Genomic DNA, 26,573 nt, shown 5'->3' with positions numbered 1-26,573 from the left:
TAATTTTTATAACTGACATTCCATTAAAACTCTTTTTAATGAGCTCTCCTGCATTATTTTTCTAACAGCACCACAAATTCTTAAAACACTATATTTAATACGGTACTGGTATTCTGGGTGATGGTATATTTTAAATGAAAGCATGTTTTAAGTAAAGTAGATTGAAGTATTTTAAACAATAACGTATATAATAAAATAATTTTGTATCCATTACATAGAATTTAATTATGTGATTTTATTCAGTCTTCCCAGTACAGTTCACAAACACCTTAAGTAAAGGTCCACCTGCCTTAGGAAATTGTTTTTTCTCAGCCTCTTGCCAAGCGGTTGCTTAATACAGGTAAATTATTTCCATTTTATTTCATAATAAATGTTCACAAAATAGAATAGAATAAATTATGAGCAGATATGCAGTTAAATATTTTCACATAAGTGTTCTAGGAACTCAGAAGTTGCAGGGCAAAATTGTACGCAACACATCTATTTTATTTAATGAAAGTGGATAGCTGTTGGTAAAAGCAGAATTAGGAGCATGATATTTGTTTTTCAGGAGCACTGTAAATTATGCATTAGAGGGGTTTCCAGCAAACTAGACAGTAAAATGATGACCTGCCTAGATTCTTCTATTCTCCAAAAGTGTCAACAGATCTGTTTGGCCTATCTACTGACACAAGTGCAGATTTCACCCCATTTCATTGAAGTCAATGGTAAATCTCCCATTGACTTTAATGGGACCAGGAGTTTTCCGAGGTTCTGGTCAATACCTATTTTTCATGGTCAGAAACTGGGAGAGTTTGAATTTTATAGTAAATGTACACTATAGCCAGTGTGATGTATAACAACATGTTTACATCATTAAGTGAACTCTATGAATACCAAGGTATGACAAATTCTCAGACCTTCACTCATGCAGAGTGACAAATGTTGGAATGGATCTGACTGTATGATAGCTCTCACATCTGCAGGCATCATTTCTCAAAAGTCTATGATGTCAATGGAGCACACATTACAGAGTGACTAATTTCTGAAGCAAAAGCCTGACAATCATTCACAAGCAGACATTTTCCCTTGACCATTGATCTACATTTTACCTGTACTGTAGGATGATGTTTCAGTAATATTTGCAAAACAAAAAAGATCATTCCTCATATCTTCATTATAGACCCGGTCCTCCCTAATAGAACAAACATGAATGAGCTTCAAGATCATACAATTTCTAGTTCAAATGTTGGTCTATGCTATGTCTTGCAAAATCAATTACCAGGAATCTTGCTTAATGCCACAAATCTAAAATAAGACCCATTGTTAGAAGACATATGTGTATGTATCTGACCCATTTTTGGGTTTAGGTATTTGTTAAAAATATTGAGAGCCTAATTCTCTACTCATTTACACCAATGTGAATCATAAATTGCTATCCTGAAGCAAATGGACTTGCAACAGTGAAAAATGGGCATGAGTGAGAGAAGAATCATACCTGATTACCTGGGTATAAGTTTCTGGCACCAGTCTGGAACTTTAAAGGCCTACAGCCTCCCAATCCAGCAAAGAGAGGTAAAATAACAACAACATTTTTTTTTGAGATAACAGTAAAAGTGAAGCATTGAAATCTTCCCCACCAAAAAAAAAAAAAAAAAGAAAAAAAGGTTGTACTGGCTGTCATCTTCAATTTGGACCTCTCTCTAGGTGCTCACATCCAGGCTACCTCTAGATCTTGCAGAGTCTTTCTGGATAACATCTCTAAGATACAGTCTTTCCTATCCATCCACAGAACTAAAACTCTTATCCAGGCTCTCATCATCTCATGTCTCTACTACTGCAACATCTTCTTTGCTGGTCTTGACAAATTTAATTTTGCCCCACTCATGTCTATTGAGAATGCTGCTGCAAAGATCATTTTCCTAGCTCATCGCTTTGGCCATGTTGCCCCTCTCTTTGTATCCCTCCACTGCCTCCCTCATTGCTACTGCATTAAACAAAAGCTGCTTGTCTTCACATTTCAAGGTCTTTTACCATCCATCCCCACCACACCTATTTTCTCTCACTATCAAGACACTGACTCCTGCCTCTGACTGGTCCATGAAACCAGCATCCATCCCCCGCCTGTTAAATTTTCAAACAAGCATCTACATGCTTTCTGTCATGCTGCCCTTCATACTCAGAGGATCTCCGTGTAAATATATGCAAAGCTACCTCATTATCCTACTTCAATTCCCTCCTTAAAACCTTCCTCTGTAGTGATACCTACAAAAAACCACACCTGACAATGGTTAGGCTGCCCGTGTTCCGAGACCATTGCCTAACACACTGACCAGTCGTCTCCGTTTTTCCTTGTACTCCCCCATTTGTCTGTCTCATCCACCTTATCTATGGTCTGATACTTAAATTGTAAGCTCTTTTGGGACAAGGACTGCCTTGTTGTACAGCACCTAGCATAATGGGGTCCTGGTCCATGACCAGGGCACTTACGTGCTACATTAATACTACTACTAATAAACAGCTCCCCAGTGGAGCACAAGAAGCAAAACAGCAGCTCTAGTGGGGAAAGGCAAATGTCACCCAGAGGAACCAAGGCAACAACAGTCATAGCTAAAGACAGGCTTGAGATGTAAAGTCTGGATCAGCTTCCAAGCTTTCTTCAAATACAGAGGTGTTCAGATTCATGTTTTCAGCTTAGGCACAACACAAAGAAAGGCCAGAACTGCAGTGTTTTGATCTGGACATTTACAAAGCGAGCACAGAGGGTTTGGAGCTAAGGTTCTAGTGTGGGCTCAGTTTTAGTGATAGCCAAAGAATGGTGATGGCATCTCTTAAATAAAAAGTTTGAAAAAAAATCTAAGATGATAAAATGCCCAGGAAGGCAGCACTGAAGACAGTGTTTAGTCAGAGCTTTAGAATCTTGCACTTGGACTTGAAGAAATTCTAGATTTCACTGAATGAACTCCTATGGCATTTCTTTTTGATTCTGCCTTTGGCAGGGTGTCAGAATTGCATTTAAATGTTGGTAATGAACCAAGCAATTGCTTAGTCTAGGCCTACCACCTATTGTTTACATCTATCCATGCTTGTGGTGGGGGCTATGGGGAATGGAAGCAACTTTATGCTCAGTGGCTCAGCTGGAAATCTCTTGGCAGCTTTGGTTTAGCTGGACTGGGAGTGAAGCGTGTTCTTTAGTGCTGTAGTTGTCACAAAAATGTCCTGCTATACTTGCCTGGTGCTGAGAGAAGGTAGCTGCCACATTTTCTTGCTCATTTCCCTTGGGATCCACTGAGGCAGAGAGAAGGTCCGCTTTGCAGACATATGTCTCTGGTGGGAAATTTAGCTCTGCACCAGAAAAGGCACAACATTCCTCCTGCTGCTCTGCATAAAATGAAAAGCCTGTAAGAATTTAAACAGATACTCTGTTCAGTTGGCTCTCTAGTAGGTGGGCTTAATGGACCGGCCAGAGAAAAAAAAAGTCCTTCTTGAAGCAACAGTGTTCTCCAGACAAGCAATGTAAGAGTGTTGAAAGAGGAATCCACCCATGAAATGGACACAAAGCTAAGGAAATGGGAGTCATACAGCAAGCTCATACACCTGAGTTTTTGTATTTATCAGAGTTGCCTACAGGGAGTGAGGAGTAACCCTCCTGTGCTGAACAGTGCAGGAGACGTAACAGCACAATTACTGTATTATTGTATCCTCCAATCCAAAACTGTTACCTAAAATTGTTTTGCATTATGGCCCTTCTATGTGTTCAATAGCTGTGCCTAGCTAGTAACTGGCTTCAGTGGCATTTCTGCCTGTTTGAATTTGATCCATTGTATTTGAAACATTTAAGTTTCTTCTACTCATAGTGTAGCACTTGAGCACATTTCCTTGCTTTTCATCAGTCTTTCAGGTTTGTCAGCAATATTAGAGAAAATACAAATTGTGTGAAATTCTAAAAATGACACAAAATAACGTAAATTTAATACCCAAAGACACTCCAGGACCCCAGGAATTATCTGATAAGTACAGAATAGATCCAGTTTTAAAAATAGATCCAAGAGACAAGAGAAAGAGAGAGCCAGATTCACTTTCTGATAGTACTGACTCTTGCAGCAGAAAGTCTATTAGGTGAGAAAGGGGATTAACGTTTTGCAAGACACGTGCACTCTACCCTGTACCAGAGAACCTGCAAAGGGTGGGTGGTACTGACTGAGAGATGCATTGATTCAATGCAGCCCAGTGGTGGGGCTCCTATGGAGCCTCTGAAGGGTTCTGCAGCTTTAATGTCCACTGCAGAGAGTGGTGGTGGAAAAACTGCCTTTCCTCCTTGGAGAGTGAAAACTTCTTTCTGCCTGTGTGCAAAAATCTTTGCTGGAACAAGGAGGTGCAATTGTCTTCTCCGGACCAGAAGGGGTGTATCTAGCTCACCCCTTGCAAAAATGGAAATGTTAGTTTTGTTCATTCAAGACAGTAGCCGTTCTTACTGATGGTGATCTGCAAGTATCTGACAGTCACATGACCTGCTGAGTTTAAATATATTGTTTTCAATACAAGCAGGCACAGCTAAATATTCAGACTGGTACCTAGCCACGTACACATGTAGATTACAAAGCATTGCAAGTTGTGTACTATTGGGAAATAAAAGTTATATTTTTTTCAACTCACAAAACAACAGTTTTCCCATAGTATTGCTACAAACTATTCTTCATTCCAGTCAATAACTTCAGGCCTTTTAACTTGCTGAAATTTGATTTAGACTCCTAATGGCTGCAGCCAGCGAGTTGAGCATCATTAACTTCCTTCCCCATATTATGCGTCTGCGTGATACTAGTGTATTTGGAGCATACTGGGTTAGAAGAAAGACATCACTGGAGGAAACACAAGTTGTTCTGAACTGTGAGGTCATTATTGATATTTATTATTAAATTGTCAGAACCTATCTTGTTAAATTCTTAGCACATCCATCTTAGTAGTGTATATAAAATGCCACTAATGTGCATGAAAGACATTTTCCCTTACTCACAGGAAAATGAAGCTGTTAGAACTTTGTTTCCATGACCTTATATGTGTACCATCATATCTATTTACAAAATGATAAAAAAGATTCCCACTAACACTTACAACTGAAATGAAGGAAAGCCTTGGGTAAATCTTTAATTGACAATGCCATCTATTTTCATCTGGTTGATATTACACAAAAATTGACTCCTTTCAGTTCAGTCAAACTTCTGCCTCTGGACTGGGCATTAGTTTTAATGATACATTCCTTGAATATGGCTCAAGGCACTATGTTTTTGTATTCAGAAGTTACAAAATTAAACTGCGTAAAGCTCAGTTTTTCTAAAATTCAAATACAAGTTTTTAACTACTATGATTTAGGGTAATTCATGACTTCAGTGAACATTATGCATAAACGTCAGTTCACAGCAAACTGATATTTATTTTCTCTTTTTTGTTTTGGATTCTGAACAGAAGATCTGTTCCCAACGTTAACACTGCAGCTAGATTCTCCTCCTTTTCCTTCATTACCTATATACTCTCATATATTAAATGCCACAAACTACATTAATGGGATGGTACTGTTGAGATTTTGCTACACACACAGAAAACCATGACATTCAAAGTTATTGTTTCAATACTAATTGTATGTAGTATTTTCTGTTACTGTATATAACTATAGTATATTTTTCTGCTTTACTACATAACTGCAGTGCATGCCATAATGAGGGAACTTCAGTTAATGGGAGCAGGATTGGGCCCATAGATGTTTGCATTTATTTTCCTTTAAAGAAAAAGCAAGTAAGGCCAAGAATCTTAGAACTGTTGGGGCCCTCGATAAGTCATCTAGACCTGCCTCTGGCATCAAGGCAGGACTACGTATTATCTAGAAAAGGAGTACCTGTGGCACCTTAGAGACTAACAAATGTATTTGAGCATAAGCTTTTGTGAGCTTTTCTTTTTGCGAATGCAGACTAACACGGCTGCTACTCTGAAACCTGTATTATCTAGACCATCCTTGAGAGGTGGTTTGTCTTACCTGTTAACAACCTGTAACGATGGAGATTCCACAACCTTTCTAGGGAATCTGTTCCAGTGCTTAAGAACCCTGATAGTTAGGAAGTTTTTCCTAATGTCTAATCTAAATCTCCCTTACTGCAATTTAAACTCAATACTTCTTGTCCAGTCGTCAGTGGAAATGGAGAACAATTTAACAACCTGTTAAATACTTGAAGAGTGTTATGTCCCACTTCAGTCTTCTTTTCTCCAGACTAAAAACATACCTTTTTTTCCTCACCGGTCATGTTTTGTAGACGTATCATCGTTTTTGTTGTTGTCCTCTGGACTTTCTCCAATTTGTCCACTTCATTCCTAAATCATAGTGATTAAAATTGGCCACTGCAATTCAGTGGTCTTATTAATGCCGAGTAAAGCAGAAGAATTACTTCTTGTGTCTTGCTTACAACACTTCTGCTGATACATCCCAGAATGAAGTTTCCATTTTTTTAAACAGTATTACACTATTGACTCATATTTAGTTTGTGATCCACTATAACCTGCAGATCCTTTTCTGCAGTACTCTTTCCTGGTAGTCAATTTTCATTTTGTATTTGTACAATTGATTATTCCTTCCAAAGCATAGTACTTTGCATTTGTCCTTACTAAACTTCATCCTGTTTATTTCAGACCATTTCTCCAATTTGTCAAGATCATTTTGAATTCTATTCCTGTCCACCAAAGCACTTGCAACCCCTCCCGGTTTGGTATTGTCTGCAAACTTTATAAGTAGGGGTCTACGAAATTTACAGCTGTAAAAATTGTGTCTCAGACCGTGAAATCTTATCTCCTCCATGAAATCTGGTCTCTGGATGCCCAGCTCTGAAGGCAGAGTGGAAAGCAGTGGCTGCTGGCTGGGTGCCCAGCTCTGAAGGCATGGTATTGTGGAATAAATGCATCTTAACAGTTTGCAAAAGTGTGATAATGACCTTAACATATACATGTCTCTTTTCCTGGTTAGTTCTCTCAAAATAGATCACATTAAATAAATACACCAAAAACAAATTTACTTTCAACCCAAAGGGAAATGTTTCTGGAGAGTTAGGAGCACCTGAAAACAGTAGTTTCAAATAAGAGTTCCTCTTTAACTGTAACAGAAACTGCACATTGTCTAATTAACGTTGAGAAGACCTGTTATAAAGAGATATGTGGGGGCAAATTCTTTCAACCTATGCAAATGCTGAGTATGTTTAAATTGTGCAGGAGAGTCCCACAGAGCTTGGGAGGATGGAATTATTTCCCCCACAGGGCTGAGGAACATCTATGTTGCATCTCCATCCCAGCTTCCGTAGCTCATGGTCCTTAGTGGTACGTAGAGGCCACTGCCCTTCACAGTCACATATCCCAGCTCTTCCCTAGTCTGTCCCAAACCCTCTGTTCAGAAACATGGTTTAGCCTGTGCAAAGCCTTCTCCTTCCCATATAGCAGAAACACTGCAGTCCTGGTGCCTTTTAGGTCCTAAGCACATATGTTAGAGGAGGTAAGGTTTGCCCCTTTTAAAGCAAATACAGACTTTAATTTTCAAAATGATACGTCCTTTAGTTCCTATGCATCCCTGATTTACACCTGGACTTTGAGAGTTGAACCTCAGCAGGACAGGCCTGAATACTTGTTCCTTACTAGAGATTTTTAATTGGCTCGTAAAACTGGTGAAAGCTAGTACGTTAGCATCAGCTTGCCACAACTATCTTCATTGTGACTATTCCTGATAACTGGTCACCTTTGTGAGGAAGGGGTTCATGATCCAGCCCTTAGAATGTGCTATCTAAAGATTTTCTGAAAGAAATTGCTAACTCCCCTCCCCCACCCACTTCTACTGTGCAGTTTAAGAATACCTTCTACATTCACTTACTTCATCGTTAAGCTTAATGAGCTCTCCAGTGCAGGCATTTACTTTAATAATAATAATGGTATTCAAGTTGTGCAATGAATCTTACTGCAGATGATAAAAAATAGAAGTTTCAGCAATACAGGAACACAGAGCTGGAAGGGAACTCCTGTGTCACTGAGTTCAGGCCCTTGCTATTGCAGGCCACCCTGTTTCATAACTGACGACTTAGCCACCTCAAAGAGTCCGTAAGATAATTATTTGGTTAAAAGCAACCCTCAATCAAGCTACATCAGATATCTGTGTGCATCCCACAATATAGCAGTTATCACAATCTTCATTCTCTCATTTATTTTAGGAACATAGGATCTGACATAATAGATCCATCTAATCCAGTATCTTGCCTCTTGCTGTGACAAACACATGATACTTCAGAGGAAAGCAAATCCTTATCTCTGTACCACCATCATGTCCCATCCTATTCTGCAGTGCTGCATGTCAGAGGAAAATATTCCTTCCTGATCCTTGCAGCAGGATTCTTGGATGCCATTATTTTCTCTTGCAGAAATACAAAAATGTATACATTATATACAAAATTATTTTTAGATTATCTATTTAAATTTTCAGAGTTGTGGAAAATTATGGGGAGGGTCGGACAATAATTATTAAATGACAGTAAACGCAAATTCAAAAAGTTAAAGTTTATAACCATTAAAGTACAAATTGTCAACATAACATCAAAACAGACAAAGTGAATATCCTTAAATCAAACTCTAAGAAGTTCTCAAATAGCATTTTCCTTACTTTACCTATCTGTACATTTCAATTATTATTGATAGAAATAGCGTTTTGTTGGCTTGTGTGTGGTGATATCAATATTTACTGATAAAAATCTAATCCTGCCAAGCTTACTTACCAAGATTTATAAAGTTACTCAGACACACTGACTTGCTGACCACCTGTGAGAGTGAATTCCAAAGAGATTATATGTTCATGAAGAGATATTTCTATTTATTTGTTCTAAATTTACTGGCCCTTAATTAAGATGAATACATCCCTTGTATGAAATGGTGTAAAAAGAAGGGATTGTTCAATTTCCTTTGCACCCATCATACATTTTTAATAGCTTAGTCATGCACCCTGACTCTTCTCCTTTCCACACTATGTAATTCTAGATCTTCCAATCTCTCATCAGATGTAAGTCTCCCATCAGCACTAATGCTTTTCACGTCTCTCCTTTGACTCTTTTGAGCTAAATCCACAAAGAGGACTTAGACTCAGCACTGCAGTGCCTAACTTCAGGTGCTCTGCCACTGAATAGAATCCACAGTTCCAAGTTAGGTACCCAGGCTCCCTGTACAAGGCATGCGGGGAGCTAGGCACCTAACAGTGAGACTCTCAAAAGCCAGCAGGGATACTGAGCAGGGAGCTACCTAACATAGCCAACAGCAAATGCCGAAGTGTGTGTGTGTGGGAGGGATGACATGCTCCATCTTGTCCAGCCTCTGGGGCTTGTCCTACCCTCCACTGTTGCCCTTTGATGTGGGAGTGGTGCAAGCTCAGGTGACAGGCTCTGTCTGGTGGTAGGTAGGGACACAGCAGTGATACAGTCTGCTCGTCAGGGGAGTAGCCATTCTGGGCATTCTGTTTCAGCCTCTCCCTTCACATCCTTAATCTAGTATCCAATATCTCCTATGATGGTTGGGGCTAATCAGATTGCCAGTTCTGGGAGCTGAGAGGGATTTTCCCCCCTACGATGAATCGGCAAACTAGAATGTAGATTTTTCCCCTTCCATTCAGCATCCAGGATGTCTGGTTTGGGTGTGGGTGTGAATTTACAACGGTCGCAAAGCTGGTGGGTTCAAGTTCAGTTGGTGAGCTAAGCAGGGTCCAGCAGAGCTCCCTGCATACTGGTTGAAGGCATTCCCATGGCATATTCAGGAGGTATGACTATGCCTGGTACAGCATGTGGCTCCTCATATCTAATACCTCTGCCGTGGAGGAGACCCTCTGGCTGGGACTCTGATTTCCATTATGGTCCCTTGGCAGGCCGGTCTGAGAGTATAGAGGGGGCACAGCCTTTACACTCACCCAGGTTTATAGTTCAGCTGGCACCAATGGCCCACGTGAAGTCCACTCTGGAACAATCCTGCTGAGTAGTTCAGGATGGCTACCCCAGTTAGGTTTTACTTGTCAATAAAGCTGCAACCTCCATATTTAACCATACTGTGGTGTCTGTGTTACATTGTTTCTTTGGGTATGTCTACACTACCAGCAGATCAGCGGGCAGCAATTGATCCAGCGGGGGTCGATTTATCACGTCTAGTCTAGACACGATAAATTGACCCCCGAGCCCTCTCCCATCAACTCCTGTACTCCACTGCCACGAGAGGCACGGGCAGAGTCGATGGGGGAGCGGCAGCAGTTGACTCACCACAGTGAAGACACCGCGGTGAGTAGGTCTAAGTACATCGACTTCAGCTATGTTATTCACATAGCTGAAGTTGCGTAACTTAGATCAATCTCCTCCTCCCCCCAGTGTAGACCAGGGCTTTGTCCACATCAACTGCACACGTCTAGTGCTTCTAAATGCACCATGGCTCAACATGATGTTGTGACAACAGATTAGGCATCATTTCTCCCAGTTTTTAAAGTATCCAAATGTCCTATTTGTGTTTTGTTGTTGCTGCTGCTTTGTTTTTTGTTGTTGTTTAAGCTGCTCCTGCACCCAGAACAGACTTTTAAATGCATCTATTCTTGATGACTCCTGAGGTATTTTCCCTTCAGTTTATCCTTGAAGTTCAGAGTCTATCAACATATATTAGAAGTTCAGGCTATTTTCTGGCAACAGGAGTTAGTGGGATTTAAATGATGTTACCTAGTCCAGTCTCCCAAGACAATGAACTCTATCTGGAGTCCGACAATATATCATTAGTTTTAATAGTCAAGGCAAACTGTAAACACTCAATGTCTACTTCTCTAACAAGTCATTATTAGACTGTTCCCAATATTGACTCTTAGGTACTTTATGTAACAGCTCTTGAATCCACTCACTACAACTGCCTCCCATTACTTAAATAGGTTTCCATTAGCAACAGTATTTTCCCTTTTTACCTATCGTTACTTATTTTCCTATCTACTCCTTTATCAGGCCCTTAATAAGAGTTTCTGAAAACCCAATTAAATTAGATACAGATCATGGTTATCTACTAATTTACTCCCTTTTTTGAAAGGTTAGATCATGATTTTCCTCACATAAATGTTGATGGACTGACCTTATTTGGACATATTTATTCAAGTGGTGTACTATTAGACCTTTGAATTTTACTATGAATCATTTCTATAGAACCAAGGTGAGGTTTACCAGATGGTAATTCCTGGCAGCTTGCATTTTTCAAAATAGTCCAAAAATTAGCTTTCCAGTCTTCAGAACGAGTTGCTGTCTTTAAGGAGCTATGGCTAAGTCTTGTAGCCTTTTGCTCTTGGAGGTCAGTCCCAAGGATCACATGTTCATTAGTGTGCCCACTATTTTATGCCCTTCAGAACACTAGCAGGAAAACCATCTATATTTACAGTACTGGAATTTCTCCAATTGCTCCATAGCTTCCTTCTTAGAGATGTCAGTCTGTCAGAGCCAAATTTCAGCTTCCCTTAAAAGTGTTGCTGGGGGCGGGAATTTCTATATTATCTTATTTTAACTTTACCATTTTTTTCCATTGCTTCTCTCCTTTTCAGGAGTTTAGAGCAGGAGTTCTCAAACTGTGGGTTGGCACCCCAAAGTGGGTCACGACCCCATTGCCAGGGCTGGTGTTAAGACTTGCTGGGGTCCAGGGCCAAAGCTGAAGCCCGAGCCCCACTGCACAGGGGTGAAGCCAAAGTCCAAAGGCTTTAGCCCTGGGCTGCGGGGCTCAGGCTTTGGTTTCAGCCCTGGGCAGCGGGGCTCAGGTTACAGCCCCCTGCCTGGAGCTGAAGCCCTTGGGCTTCGGCTTTACACTCCCCCACCCCCATGCACAGGGTGGTGGGGCTCGAGCTTTGCCCCCCCATCTTGGGTGGTGGGGCTCAGGTGGGCTCAGGCTTTGATACCCCTTCTGGGGGTTGTTAATAATTTTTGTTGTCAGAAGGGGGTTGCAGATCACTGAAGTTTGAGAAACGCTGGTTGAGAGTGTTTACAGTCTGTCCATTTCTCTAGGGCAGGGGTTCTCAACCTTTTTCTTTCTGAAGCCCCCCCAACATGCTATAAAAATTGCATGGCCCACCTGTGCCACAACAACTGTTTTTCTGCATATAAAAGCCAGGGCCGCCATTAGGGGTAGCCAGGAGGGCAATTGCCCAGGCCCCATATCACAGGTGGCACCATAAAGTTAAGTTACTCAGGCTTCAGCCCCTGGTGGTGGGACTCGGGGAGCCTTGGCTGCAGTCCCATGCAGCAGGACTTTGGCTTTCTGCACTGGGCCCTAGCAAGTCTGATGCCAGCCATGTTTGGCGGACCCCCTGAAACCTGCTCAGCCCCCTGGTTCAGAACCACTGCTCTAGGTGTTCATATCACACCCATCACCATGCTAACAGAAACTGACTGTGTCAGTCATACTTGAAGCCTTAGTGCTTTTAATGTATTTGGAGAATTTGTAATTATTTACTTCATGCCTTTGATTATTTTCTTCATATTCTCTCTGCATTTTATGGGCCAAATTATCAAAAAGGGTCTTGCGTGGCCTGGCCTCCAACTGTGTGTGTAACTTTGCATATGCAAACACTAAACATTAAATGGTAATTTAATTCATTTTTCACCAAATACAGTAGAACCAACTGTGGCAAACTATTTTATGCTTGCAGTAGAATCACATTCTCATAAGTAAAATGATAACTATTGCTTATCATTCCAGTCCTGAGTGTGATTAATTCATGAGTATGGAGAAAGATACTCGCAACAATTTGGAGTCAGTAAAAATAAAATAATAAAAAACACTGTTCTTACCACATTACAGTTATACAGCAGACCCTTAACCATCAAAGTCTTCAAAAAGAGGCCCTAATGCTGATCTCAGCTATGCTAGCATTGGTGTCAATGGAGTTGTACTGGTTTGAAACCAGGGGTGAAAGTAAGTCTAGGGGCTTACTGGTACGGGGCTGGACTGGGGCCGGCTCTGGCCCCCGGAAGGGGCGGGGCCTCGGGTGGAAGGGGTGGGGCTGGGGGAGGTCAGAGCCTGTGCCGGCAAGTGCCTCCTTCCCCCTCCCCGGGGTAACAGTGACAGCCAGGGGCTCTGGCAGCAGTTTAAAGGGCCCTGGGTGGTAGCGGCGGCAGGGGTCCTGGGCCCTTTAAATTGTCCCCGGAGTCCCGCCACCGCTTCCCCAGGGCTCTGGCCACCACTACCGCACCGGGCCCTTTCAAATCGTCCCCGGAGCCTGCCGGAGCCCTGGGGAAGCGGCGGCGGGGCTCCGGGGACGATTTAAAGGGCCCAGGGCTCGGCCGTTGCTACCGCCCCGGGCCCTTTAAATCTCCACCCCAGCCCCGCCGCCGCTACCCAGGGGTCCTGCAGCGGGGCTCTGGCAGCAATTTAAAGGGCTGGGGGCTCCAGCCACTGTTGGGCGCCACAGGCCCTTTAAATTGCGCCTGGAGGAAGCTGATCCACCCTGGTACGAAGCACCAGCTTTTGCCAGTATGCCGTCCTGGGATGTACCGGCTTACTTTCACCTCTGTGTGAAACCCACATGACATCAGAGCCAGTGTCAGTGCACTTACCACCCCCTTTTGAAGCTAGGAAGCCCATCGTAAGAGTTCTGGATAAAATTTACTCTGCACAAAAGGATTTTTCATATTGCAAATATCAACCATGTTCCAAAATTTGCTTTGAATGCATATTCAGATTAATTTAAAACCAAAGGTTGGCTCAGTAATTCTTCAAACACTTAGGAAAAGATGATACATAGGGAGAGACAATGTTTTATCCTTCTTCAGTACCTGTAGCATGACCCAATCGGCTGCTGTTGCTTCTCATTTCTGAAATGGAGTGGGGGACTGTTTCCTTCCAGTCTCTCCCCACAGTAGTGGGTGCTTTTCTTCCCTCTTCTTCCTACACTACTCATGTCAGATTCCCCCATGGCAAGTTCTTCTTCAAGCCCCCCTCTTTGGTATCAGAACCCATCTTGTACTGAGGAGGAGAGTCAAGCACCCTGGAAGATGACAAATTTGAGCTTGCTTTGATACACTCTATGGAAGCTTTCTGTTTCACTCCTTACTCTTCCAGGCTTTGTTTTAAGACTAATTTGCAAACTGTATTTTAAAACAAGCTGTATTTGCCACTATCAGCACACTTTGCTAAAAGGGCATGGAGACTTTCTTATTATCTCAACCACTCTAAGTCAATGACAAGAAATCTATCATAAGTAAAAGAACAGTTGGCATAAAGTCTGCAAGCCTTCCAGAGTGTATTAGTCTACTTCACATTTTAGAAACAGAAGTATATATCATTCTATAAAAAGAAAAAGGAGTTATTTTCAGATGAATTTATCTGCCAGAATATCTGTACAGAAAAGGCAACTTTTAGAAAACAACCCTTAGTTATCATTAGGTATGAGCCAAAATCCCAACACCTGTTTAATGAAAGGCAGGTGTTCAAGCTGTATTTTTTTTGTGTGTGAACATAAGAATAGAAAGTTATTAAACTAAGAGAAAAATATAACCAATATATGAAGTTGGGTTACCATTGGTACTGATTTGGGGCCAGCTTAAATTACATTTATTCATGAATAAGAATTGCAGGGTCAAGCCCTTTATTACTAACATTCTGCAACAAAATAAGATCAAATGAAATATTGTTGCTCTCTCCACTATTTGGCTTTAACCAAATACCATGGTCAGTTATAGTGCATTAGCCAAAAGGTACAACCTTAGTAATACAGTATAATAGTATAGTAACAAATGCCACATTAGCATTGCACTTATGGTAGACACATTATATAAACCTACTTAAAAGCAATGTATATATGTGGACTACCTTAGAAAACTTATGCACAGTAAAACATGTTATGGCAGACTAGTCACAGTAGCTTTTCTATATATTTAAATAACTTTTAAATGTTAAGAAACAGGTATAGGAATTATAGTTTTGCTATTATTATTGATCTACTTACATATGCCCAAACACAAAGCAAGATCCATAAAAAAGCGTTGTCGCTATTTCATAACCTTTAGAAACAGGCTTTATTGAGACTCTGATTCTCAGAACAGCAGCAGGTTAGATTCGGTTTCTCTGTGTTTCATGCTAAAGCTCTGCATTTACCTGTGAATGCTCTTAGTTAGCGCCAGAATGAAAGATCTATGGAGTGGCCCAAAGTAACCTATGTACTGTACAAACTACTGATAAGCATTTTATATCACCACCAGGAAGTGATGTTTTAAAGCCAACGATCTTGTGTTAGACTTGATTTAACTGAATACATGAGAAAGTTAGTGAAGAAAATCAGTGACACTTACCATTATTCCAGTAAGTAAACAGACTCCTTTCCCACAGTACGTATTAGGTACCATGTCACCATACCCAATAGATAGGAAAGTTATTGAAATCAACCACATGGCTCCAAGGAAGTTGCTAGTAACATCCTGTTGATCGTGGTACCTAAGAGATGGAAACAACGATTAACTCTAATAAATACTTCTACTAAATTTCTGTGTTTTGAGAGGGAGCTTTCATTAGCTGGTGTCTCAGCTGTTCCTTCTCAAAGATGTAATGCTACTTTTATTTATGTATTTTTGTTTTGTTTTGTTTCTGGAGATAAGCAGTTGTTATATAAAACTGAGACACAACAACAAAAATCAGCGGGTACAACAGCAGAGGTATTTATCTGTGCTATTTAGTTGATATACTTTTATTATTACCTAATGTGGTGGAAGCCTTTGGCTGAAAAATTCCCCGCCCACCAGAATCATTTCATTAGGGGGAAAATTCTCTACCTCCACAGGTGCTGAAGCCTACTGTGCAGTGGAACCAGCACAATCTGCTGCCTGTATGGAAGTAGCAGTGGGTCTCTGCAGGTGGTGGTGGAGGCATGGGTGGGCTGAGGGCAGGGCACCCCGTTCATCTCCCCAGCGACCAGCCTGAGTATACCCTTGCAAGCAGAGGTTCATTATTAAACTGACATGCGGACACCGAATTAAACTGAAGCAGTCTGGCACCATCATTCTACGTTACTACATTCAACAGCTACATTGCATTCCGACTTGACCATGAAAGGTTCATGTTAAAAATGTAAATATTTCTTTTTGTTAAAATTCAGTACTGACTACACACTGATTTTTGGGGATGTGCATTTTTGTTAAAATACTCTAGAACAATACAACTATTCCCCCGCCTCCAAAGAGAACAGTCTCAGAGAGAGGTTAAACAATATAGTGGCCCTTATATTACATTTGGGCCCAAACAGCTGTGAATCCAGTGGGACCTGCTTTAGGATCAAAACTTGTAGCCAACACACATAGTCTGAATGAAATGAATGCTCACCAGTGAAGCTTCTGGCAATTAGGGCAAATGGAAATCTTGTCTCCCAGGCACAGAGCAACACAGAGAAACCCGCCCTTTCTGCTACTGAAGCTTCAGGGTAACCCCATAGCTGCCAGGCTGTCCTACATGAGTGGTTTAGGCTGGAGTATTCTGGTGTTGCCCTCCCCATGGTGTACCCTGAGCCACTGTCCTCACTGGGCACAAGGACCACTTGTGGAGCTGTGCTCCATGAGATGCAGGAGCACACTGTCTCCTACCACAAAAGCAAGTTCCTTAACTTTGCTTCCTTAAGAGTCTCCTATGCTTGCAGAGATGGGCTAGGATTGCACAGGGAATGCATCAAAAGCTCTCTCATTCACAGAGTGGACACCATCATGACACTATGCTATGTCAGAGATGCAAGGATGCACATTTTTAACAGCACAATTATCAATGGTAATTTTCCAGGTTTCACTTGAGAGGTGTATCATAATTAGTAAGGTCTTTTAGATGAAATATTCACTAAAGCTGTCTGCATCTATATTTAGTAGCACACCACTTCAAGGACCTGTTCAAATGTTTTTATCTTGTCAGCTCTCAGCAACAAGCTGACTGATCTCTGGGATTTCCCACTCTGGTTATTTTAGCCTTTGATTTAGCAAGGAACACAAGAACATGTTTAACAGTGCTACCAACTCTTGTGATTTTACCATGAGTCTCATGATATTTGGTGTTTTCATTAAAGCCCCTCAAGCAATGTTGTTAAAAACTCCTCATGCAATGAGATAACAGCTTTCATAAAACAAAGAAAAGTTTCCAGCCCTAATGACTGCAGAAAACAAGTTTGGAATTGTGATCCCCTACTGCTCAAAAACCAGAAGGCAAAACAAAGAAAACCAAACAATGCATTAAATTTTATAATCTCATGACTTTTAAGCCAGCTTCATGACTTTTGTGGCCTGAGTCATGCTTTTGAATCCCTGAGGTTAGTAATCTAGCTTTAAATATTTGCTTAACTCCTACTGATTTTAATGAGACTATTTATGTTCTTAAAATTAAGCACATACTTAAGTACTTTGCTGACTCATGACCTGTATGTCTTTATTTATTTATTGGATCAGGTTCTAAGGGCTTGATCCTGCATCATGAAAGTCAATAGGAATTTTTCTGACTTCAGTGGGAGCAGCAGGTACAGGCCCCATCTCTATATTTAAGATGTTGCATGCACTGTATATATGATCAATTACAGAGTGAATCCATCTATATTAAAAATGGAAGAGATGAAGAGCATTTTCTGCATACTAGAAATTGCAATGTTGCATTTACAAGCTCTATGAGAATGACAACTGCAAAAGGATAAATGAGCCATTAAATCAGTTCAGTTTGAAATATCTATTTTTTACTTTTCAGACTTGTTTTAAATGCATTTTTAGTTATGCCAGACCCAGAGATATAAACCTTCTATTTATCCACAGAACAAGTACAATGTGTATAGTGGCAGTTCAAACTTTCCCACAGTGTTCTACCAACATACCTCAAATCTGTCATAGAGAAAGAGGGCAGATGGGTTCTGTCCATTGTCTCTCTGCTGAGCCTACCAGTGACGGAGCCAATTGGAATGGTGATTATTGTGGTGAGGACACCTGCCCACTAGCAGCTGGAACCAATTTACTGAGATCACCAACTCACTTGCAGAAAGACTACTGAACAGCCATCAGCTGACAATAGCATTTGCTCAATAATAACCTGGGCTGGATTTTGAATGGCAACCTAGATGTCAAAGATTCCATAATCCAACTGCTATCCATTCCTTCTATGTCTGAAATAGCTCCACCACATGACAGTGTAGTCATCAGTGAGCAGTTTAGATGCTATCATATCAAAAGTTTAATAAAACTGTAGCAAGACAAAAAACAATGGTTAGATAAAATTGCCTTAACACAGTTTTGTATAGCAGATTTTGTATAGGTTATCATTACAGCAAAAAGCTGGGTCATTTCAGAAAGCATGTGCAGTAAAACTGTGTCCGACTCAGATTGTTCTTATACAAGAATGGCAATTAAGAAGAAGAAGTGTGCAGACACACTCTATAAACATTTTACTTACAAAAATAAGTGGCCACATTACAAAACACTATGACCAAGTTAAACTAGATAAAATGAGGGCAAATTTGGACTTGTCTAACGGTCCATGAGTCAGAGGTGGGAGCTCTGAAATGGATCAGAGGGCCACATTAGACATAATTGTGCTTTGTTTAACTTTATCACTCAAACACCGATCACATTTTTAATGTGATATGGCTTGGCTATTTCTTAAAAAAAATTAATTAAATAGAAACATACTGTAGAAGTTGCCATACTGGATCACACCAGTCGCCTGTCTAGTTCAGTGTCCTGTCTCTGACACTGGTCAGTACTTCCTGTTTCTGAGGAAGCAGCAAGAAATCCTGAGAAGATAATTATGGAATAAATTGCCCTTAGAGGAATTTCTTCCTAATATACAACAATTCACAGTTGGCTTGTACCATGAAGCTCTATATCCTTTCACACAAACAAACCGCCTTATCAATGTAACTGTGGATCTTCTCGCTATTCATAGAAAAGTCTATGCCTTTTTTGAATCCTACTAAGCCTCACTGATATTTGTGGCAATGAACTTCACAGGGTGATTGTGTACTGTATACAAAACAGTATTTCCCTTTATCAGTTGAGATGAGACACTATTTCCTTTATTGCTGGGATGAGATATTTACTTTTTTCCTAAAGAAAATTAAAGGGAATATCAATGAATGGCCTGGCCCGTCTTCCATTTGGTTTACAAAACTCTGTGGGGCAAAAGGAGGCAGAAACTGGCCTCGTCTCCCCAGCTAGATATTTCCTCCATTTAGAGGAATTCTTGGCAAGCATACAGCTGGTTCCTACATAAAGCCCCTGAAAACTCTGACATAAATGGTTACTGATGTGTGGGATCAGCGAGATTACAGAATCACTGAAGTAGCTCTCCAGCTGACAGATGGTTCCTTGGGATCAGTTACCAGCTAATGGAGATTCATACAGATGGGGTAAAAACAGCCCCAGGATCTGGGGAGTAACTGGCTCCCTGTACCCCTCTAAGGATCTGGAACAATGCATTTCTAATTGATTTGACAGAAATAAAATAAGAAATCAATAAAAATGTATGTACAGCTTGAAGAAGACTTGAACACAATATCTTGAAATATCAGATAGAAAATTAGGGGCTGATATTGTTCCCTGGGAAGTCAGTGACAGAACTAATGAATGACTTTAGAAGGATGTAGGAATGAGCTCTTTATCCACTATAACTTTTGGCTAACTTAGTGGAAATATAGAGGCAATAATTTGGCCACCAGAAGGCTCTGTCTAGTGCATATCCATTAATAGAACAGAAATATTCAGGATTCCTAAAATACTAATTTCAAAACTGAATGTATGGAGTATAAAGTTCTTATGCAGTACATTCCATAGGTCTTACCACATGCATTCCAAATGTCATGGATATTAAACAAAATACTTTTCAGAATCTTTTGATTGATTAACAAAAAGACGTATTTAAATATTTTATTATAATGTAATATTTTTGGACAATGAAAGCAAGACTTGAGAACAGTCACCCATTTGAAATAGAGAATAAGAGCTAGCACATTTTAAACCCAACTATAACCACAACAGGAACTGAACTCACTGGGACACAACTGCCCTGCTCCAGCAGCACAAAGGGCTGCTTACTACAGCAGAAGATTCCCCTGGTGTGTGGGAATCCTTGGCTGGTGCAAAGGAGACACAGACAGCTTTCTCTTACATCATCTTCCTTCCTCCTGTAGGGATACCCTAAAAGAAGGGAGAGGGCACACAGAAAACATTTCACTGTAATGGGGGACAGTTACAAACCGACGTAAGTTAGAGTAGTCCTGAGATTGTGCCAAGGGCTGAAACGATTATGCCTTTGCAAAAAAAGAGTAGGTGTGCTCCTTCTCACGTTGAAGTTAAGGAGTTTTGCCATTGGCTTCAAGAGTATTAGGATCAGATTCCTCAACTAATAAAGTTGCAGTAATTCAATACTCCAGATTCCATGTCACGTCTAGGCCTACAGAGATTGTAACAGTAGTGCTCTTTTTCTAATACGGCTCAAATCAATATCATGACTCAAAATTATTTTCCTTCATAATTGCATTTGTATTTGGTGATCTCATTTTAACTGCTATGTCTCCCTGTAGCAGCACATATTTATCACCCAGTAATTCTGCCTTGACAACTGCTTACATTCATCTTAAAAATTATGAGTAAAAAGAAACAAAATGTAAGTTTTAGCTTAACCAATGACATATTACTTCACTCTTAGTAGCTTTGTTTCAGTTTAGCCTACTTCACCTGACAGCTGACTGACAAATTTCACATTCCTTGATTTTATTTTCCTAGACAATCCAAGCAAAAAATTATTGTGGTATCAGCTGAGATGACCATCCTTTTTGCCAGGGGAAAATATAACAGACTGTTTGTATAGTAATCATAAAAATAAGTAAAAAATCTTAGCTTGAAATACCTTGCCAAGTCAAGTATGGGGTTTGTTAAATATTAAAACTCTTACACTAATAACAGCTGAAAGTTTGTTCAGCCCATTAAATCAGAAACTTGTCAAGGCTCAGATAAGACACTGATTTATTTAATTAGCTATTAAAGTTCTCCCACTATATTAAATCTTTTTGGCTGTTAAGTGCCTTTTCAGGTCTAGTTAAACAGTAGGCATAAGCAGTTCCCCCCCGCCTTTTAATACAGTGATGATCACAGATAGGTCTTTATTTTTCCACCATTTAAAAAGCAAAATCAACTGTGCTTAAAGCAACATACACCATGACTCAAAGTTGGCTTCTGTGAAGTCAACGGAAAAAACTTCCGTCAATGGGCTTTGGAGGGGTGAGATGGTTTCAAGTAGGTGATGTTCGATTTCCTTTTTTTCCCTCTGTCATCTTTGCTGGCCTCCTACAAACATTTATGAACAACAGCAAAATTTTTCTTGCAACATGAATAATTTCACAAATACACCAGGTGCTAAAGCAGATGTCTGGAACCCACAAACATAGATGCAAAAATACAGCAATTATAAATTAAGCTAAAGGTAAAAGGTATAGGCAAGTGGTCTTTTCTGAAGGTACTGAGGTCAAAATGTTGCAAGTAACTATAATTTCTCTCTTTTTTAATTAAACATTTATTCATTTTTGAGAATATTTATAAGGGTAATGGTTAGCTTGTACGTAAGAGAAATAAAGGCCACTGCCCTAGTTTTCAAAGGTGCGGAGCACATGTAGCTTCCAGAGATGTCAAAATCTAGCCAGAGTCCTCAAACTTCTGCAGTTCTTTCCATTGTTTATAAAGGAGTCTGTCAAGAGCTGTAATTTCAGCTAAATTATTATACCAGTACTCAGCCTTCAGAAACAAACAGGATTTCCACCTTTGCAAGAGAAGCCATTTGACTTCATGTGTAGCCTGAAGGAACCAGAGTTTCTAAGAGTTTGGATGACCCAACTTTAACTCTGTTAGACCTATATGGAAGTTCCAGATGTTACAGGATTATTCACATCTAAAATAAAATTGGTTCTGGCACAGACATCCTTCTCCAAACTGTTCACATGATGGCAGTCCAAGAACACAAATACTGATGAATCATAGACTTTGCTGCATCACCAGCATCTCTCCCTGCCTTAAATAAATGAGAAGTGTTCCTGTACATTAAGGAGCATCTCTGTTGAACTAACATTAACTGAAGACTGTTTAATATTTGTGACAAATATTATTTCATTAAGATGCAGTTAAGTGCATCTCTCAGGGAAACTTGTTTATCAAGGCTTATTGCTGTTTCCCTCACCAGGAAAGAATATACTATAACAGAAGGCCTATCATATTTACCATTCCCTTAAGTAGTTTTAACATATAGTGATTCCAGAGCACTAAGATCAAATTGGTGTTCCAAAAAATGCTTTAACTGTAGATGCTGCCAAGAACATTCTTGAGACAGTATGGAGGCAGATCCTTGATTAGGATGGAGCTATGACAATTTACAGCAGCTTATGATCTGCCTCTGGGTGTCTTGTAGGGCCTTAAATATGCCTGCTTGAATTAACTGGGACAGACTTAGAACTCCCCACAGAAGCACTATAGCGCTGCTCAGAAGACTAAATGTTGATAATCTTACACAACTATCATGTATTAAAGCCAATGATGAATACCAAGCCCTCTCCTGGGCCTCCTATGTGAAACTGATGTCCAATCATCCAAAACATCCCTAAACAGGAATAGTGGTATTTTAATTCACTATCATATTCAGTCATTTTAAATAACCACTGTTACTATTGTACTTTCTCTAGCAAACATTTAGAAATATTTCTATGTACACAAACAATAGCAGAACTGCAATCTCAGCTGACTTTGAGCTGAACAATGACAGCATGCAAAATTCAATCTGTCATTTAGTGCAAACTGGAATATATTTCAGATACAGATGAATTGTTCATCTTGGTTTTACAGCACCATTCTTTATTGATTTAACCAAACATACACAACGTAACACCTCATCAGCAATAGGAAGAACTCATTCCTCAAAAACAATAATTCAGGAGTGATTTTATAATTGGGTTTTGATGACACAAATACTAAGTTACATGCCTCACTAGATCGGTCTGTTAATTCTCTATAGGTAGATAATATTTGTTCTTATGTGTTCCCCTGCATAATCCAGTGTAAGTTGTTCTGCATAACGAAAGACACACCTTCTACAAACATATCATAAGAAAAATCCATAGACTTTTATTTAGTGCTGAAGAAATATTCTGATAATTAAACTGAGCTGAAAACTTCACTAGAGTAAAACAGGCTTTTCCGCATGCCCACAAACTAAACAACTCTAGAAAACAATAGAATAATATCCCCAAGAGGTGGCAAGCACAACTAGGAGTTGTTCTAAGGACACTGCTGACCTCTCCCTTTGGAAGCAGCAGGATCATCGGGGAGAGACCTGTCTCCCACAGAGGTACCACCTCCTCTGTGTGCTCCACACATCCCGTAGTAAAGACATCTGCTCACTTGTCTCTATTGCGCCCATTCCCCTGAGAACCTCCTCCCCAATTACGGCACTCCACCCAGATATAGGACTACTCCTGTCGTGAAACAATTCCCATGTACTATCATCCCAATGAGACATCCAACCACTAAAAAGGCTCCTCTAATTGCTAATGCACCTCTCCCACCACTATGCAAGCTCCATGTGTGCTCTGCTCCGCAAAAGATCGAGACCTTTAACATTTCTGAGGAGGAGGAAGTGAAAAATGTCACTAGCTTTTTGAAGACCAACCCTTGAAGAAATTAAACAGGTTTTTACAATAGTTCAAGCCTTCCCCTCTGCCTCACTGAGAACAAGAAATGGGAGGTGTCTTCTTCCAGTTCATCCCCTCCACTCCACCCACACACTTCCTTTATGAAGAGGAGAAATGGGGCTCTCTGAGTCCAGACAACTTCTCTGAGTAGTTGGAAGGACAGTAATGTATCAAGATTGCTCAGTTACACTGTGTATAATTATCTCTTGCAGAGCACCTATCAACAATTCTGCTACTTCACAGCAGAGACAAAAGTTATGCTGAACTCACACACACAAATGAAATGGTATCTTTCATTACATTTTGACAAAGCAAAAATATTAGTGTCATCTTTTCACATTTCACATATAATGCTAAATCAAAATTTGGACTAGGTTTGTTCATGCAGCTCTTTTCCTGACCTTGAGAGCACTGGGGAAAGGCACCTCCTTTGCTCTGCCAGGCTCAGCACTTCCCCCTCTGGCAGTGGGGGGCTCTGGAGTAAATCAGTCCAGTCCAGAGAGCTTTTAATTCCTCACTCAGGTTTTATTTTTCAGTATTTTACAAGCTGGGCCTGTGTGTTGGCCCAAACAGTACTCTTCAGCCAAACAAACAAAAAAATTTGTAACACAAAAAGGGAGTACCTCTCCCTGCCCCCTCTCTGGGGTGCTGCCTTGTTATGCTGGCTCTCGAATGCCAGTCCTTCTCCAAACAGGCAGGAAGCTTGGTTACTTCCCTCACAGGGAGGAAAGCAGCCTTTCAGCCAGGAGAAACCCTTTTTCCCTTAGGTACCTTGTCTCTCTTCCCTCTCTCTCTCCAGAAAAGGTTTTTTTTGTTTTTTAAAGGTCAGAGGCAGCCCTTAATTGGACTCAGGTGTCCCTAGTTGACCTGAAGTAACCTCTTTTCAGCTTGGGGGAAAGACCTTTACAATTCTAGGGCTCACATACTGCCCTCCACCACTCTCTTACAGCTGTCCAACCTGACTTTGTCACAGCGCATAATGAGCTTGTCCCCCCTAATTTAACAACACTCTTACAACTACAGAACCCTCTTCATTGATTTCAAGTAGATTCCGATAACTCAGATGAAATCCTGGCTCCAAAGAGATCACTAGGAAAATTCCCCCTGATTTCAATAGTGCTAGGATTTCACCCCTCATTTTTGATGAAGCATCAGCAAATCAGTTTTTTAAAAATGTTTTTCTGCCCTAAAATATATTTGCATTTAAATATTTCTGAAATGTTTATTTTTGTGTTGTCTTGGATTCAAGTTTTTGGCTCTTAATTTTGAATAAAGCTTCCTTTTTTAGTTTGATTTTATACATTGAAAGACATTTCACATTCATTCATTAAAACTAATTAAATTAAAACTAATCAAATTAAACAAAAATTTATTTTTACTTCTGAAACGTTCTGAAGTGTGATAATGTTTCAATATGTTGATATTTGTGGCTGAAACTTAGTTAACATTGGTGTATATTTTTTCCTGGATCAAAATTCGGAAGGCTACTAAACCTGCTTCAAGTTTAAGCCACTCTCTATCTATTAGAGCCCAGGAGGAGATAATATTGGAGGCGTATTACCCAATAACTGCCTGCTGCAGGGTCCTCACACCTTCTCAGAAGCTCCTGGTGCTGGTCACAGTATGACTATTTGTCTCTTCCTCTGCACATTTACCCCCCAGGAACGTAGCCACTCCTGAGCTGTAGTGCAGCTAGTTACTCCTGAGGTCATAATTCTACGCCTATTAGTAAATGTTGAGAATAAGAGCAGCACTACTCCTACATTCACATTGATCCCCATACCTCTACTCCCAGTCACCTATTCACAACCTTGACTTTCCCCTAAATGCACCGTGTTCTGTATCCTCTCCTCTCTGTGTAGGATACTGCTGATTTTTTAAAAAAGAAAATTAATAAGAGCCAAAGTAAGCTTCCTACAAAATATTTTCTGATTGTTCAGTTAGCAAAAATTTTCCTCCAGACTTTCTTTATCTCCCATAATGACTTCAGCCTCTCTCTCTCTGTAACATTTCACCATGAAAACTTTTATAACCAGTATGTGGCCAATCACCAGCCATTCAGCTTACTTGTTCATTGTTCTTCTTTCCCATACCCCAAGGCTGTTTGTCTCTTTCCGCTAAGCTCTTTGGAACAGGGATGGTGCTTCCTTTTATGTTTGGAAAGCACCTACCTTATTTTGGTCACTGCTGGAAACAGTAATGATAATAAAAATAAGTGTAGTTTGAGAAATTAAAAGAACATGTCATAAAGATTTGTATTAGACTTGGAAATGTTAATTAAAGATGCCAGTGTAACACCATAGTTGCAACCAATGGCCACAATCCTGTTGACATCAATGGAAAGTTTTGCAAGCATAAGGCCTGTGGGACTGTGTCCGGTGTGAGAAATTACAAGGATTGCTACATTACAAAGAAGAGGAAATGGAATGAGAAAATAGGTTAGAATACACAAATAAGAAGAAAAAAATATGTATGGTGGGAAATCTACTCATTGCAGAGTATGAATGGATTAAAATATGGATGCAGAGGACAGAATGACATAAGCTGTAGAAGAAAATTAAAATCTGTCTGCAAGGAATGTCATAGAATTTATTTTCTATAACTTGAGTGGTAAGTACTACAGATTTTTCAAAACAGCAAAGAGAGGTGCTACAATATAATTCTGAGTTCATTAAAACAGTGCTAGGCAGCAACATAAAACAAACAGAATTGTATTTAGTCACCGTCTGTGCCTCAGATTACATATTTATACAATAAATCTCATAGAAACTATAATTCTATCATAATACGTAAACATATACAGCATTCAGACCTTGTACGTTACTGTATACTCGTCTGGCTAATTTACCCAAGAATTAAT

The 26,573-nt window shown here is 40.1% G+C and overlaps 1 protein-coding gene across 2 annotated transcripts in view; it reads right to left on the bottom strand.

Moving 5' to 3' along the window:
- KCNN2 (potassium calcium-activated channel subfamily N member 2) overlaps positions 1 to 26,573 on the bottom strand; it is a 108,090-nt gene that overhangs the window by 15,858 nt on the left and 65,659 nt on the right. For both annotated transcript variants that reach the window (XM_073344727.1, XM_073344728.1), the window contains one exon: positions 15,327 to 15,468. In XM_073344727.1, the coding sequence (XP_073200828.1) occupies positions 15,327 to 15,468 (142 nt within the window). The remainder of the gene's footprint in view (positions 1 to 15,326; positions 15,469 to 26,573) is intronic.

Source organism: Lepidochelys kempii, chromosome 5 (assembly GCF_965140265.1).
Source record: "Lepidochelys kempii isolate rLepKem1 chromosome 5, rLepKem1.hap2, whole genome shotgun sequence".
In the NCBI taxonomy this organism is placed as follows: Eukaryota; Metazoa; Chordata; order Testudines; family Cheloniidae; genus Lepidochelys; species Lepidochelys kempii.
The sequence above is the reverse complement of the archived record's forward strand: the minus strand, read 5'-3'. Positions and strand labels throughout refer to the sequence as shown.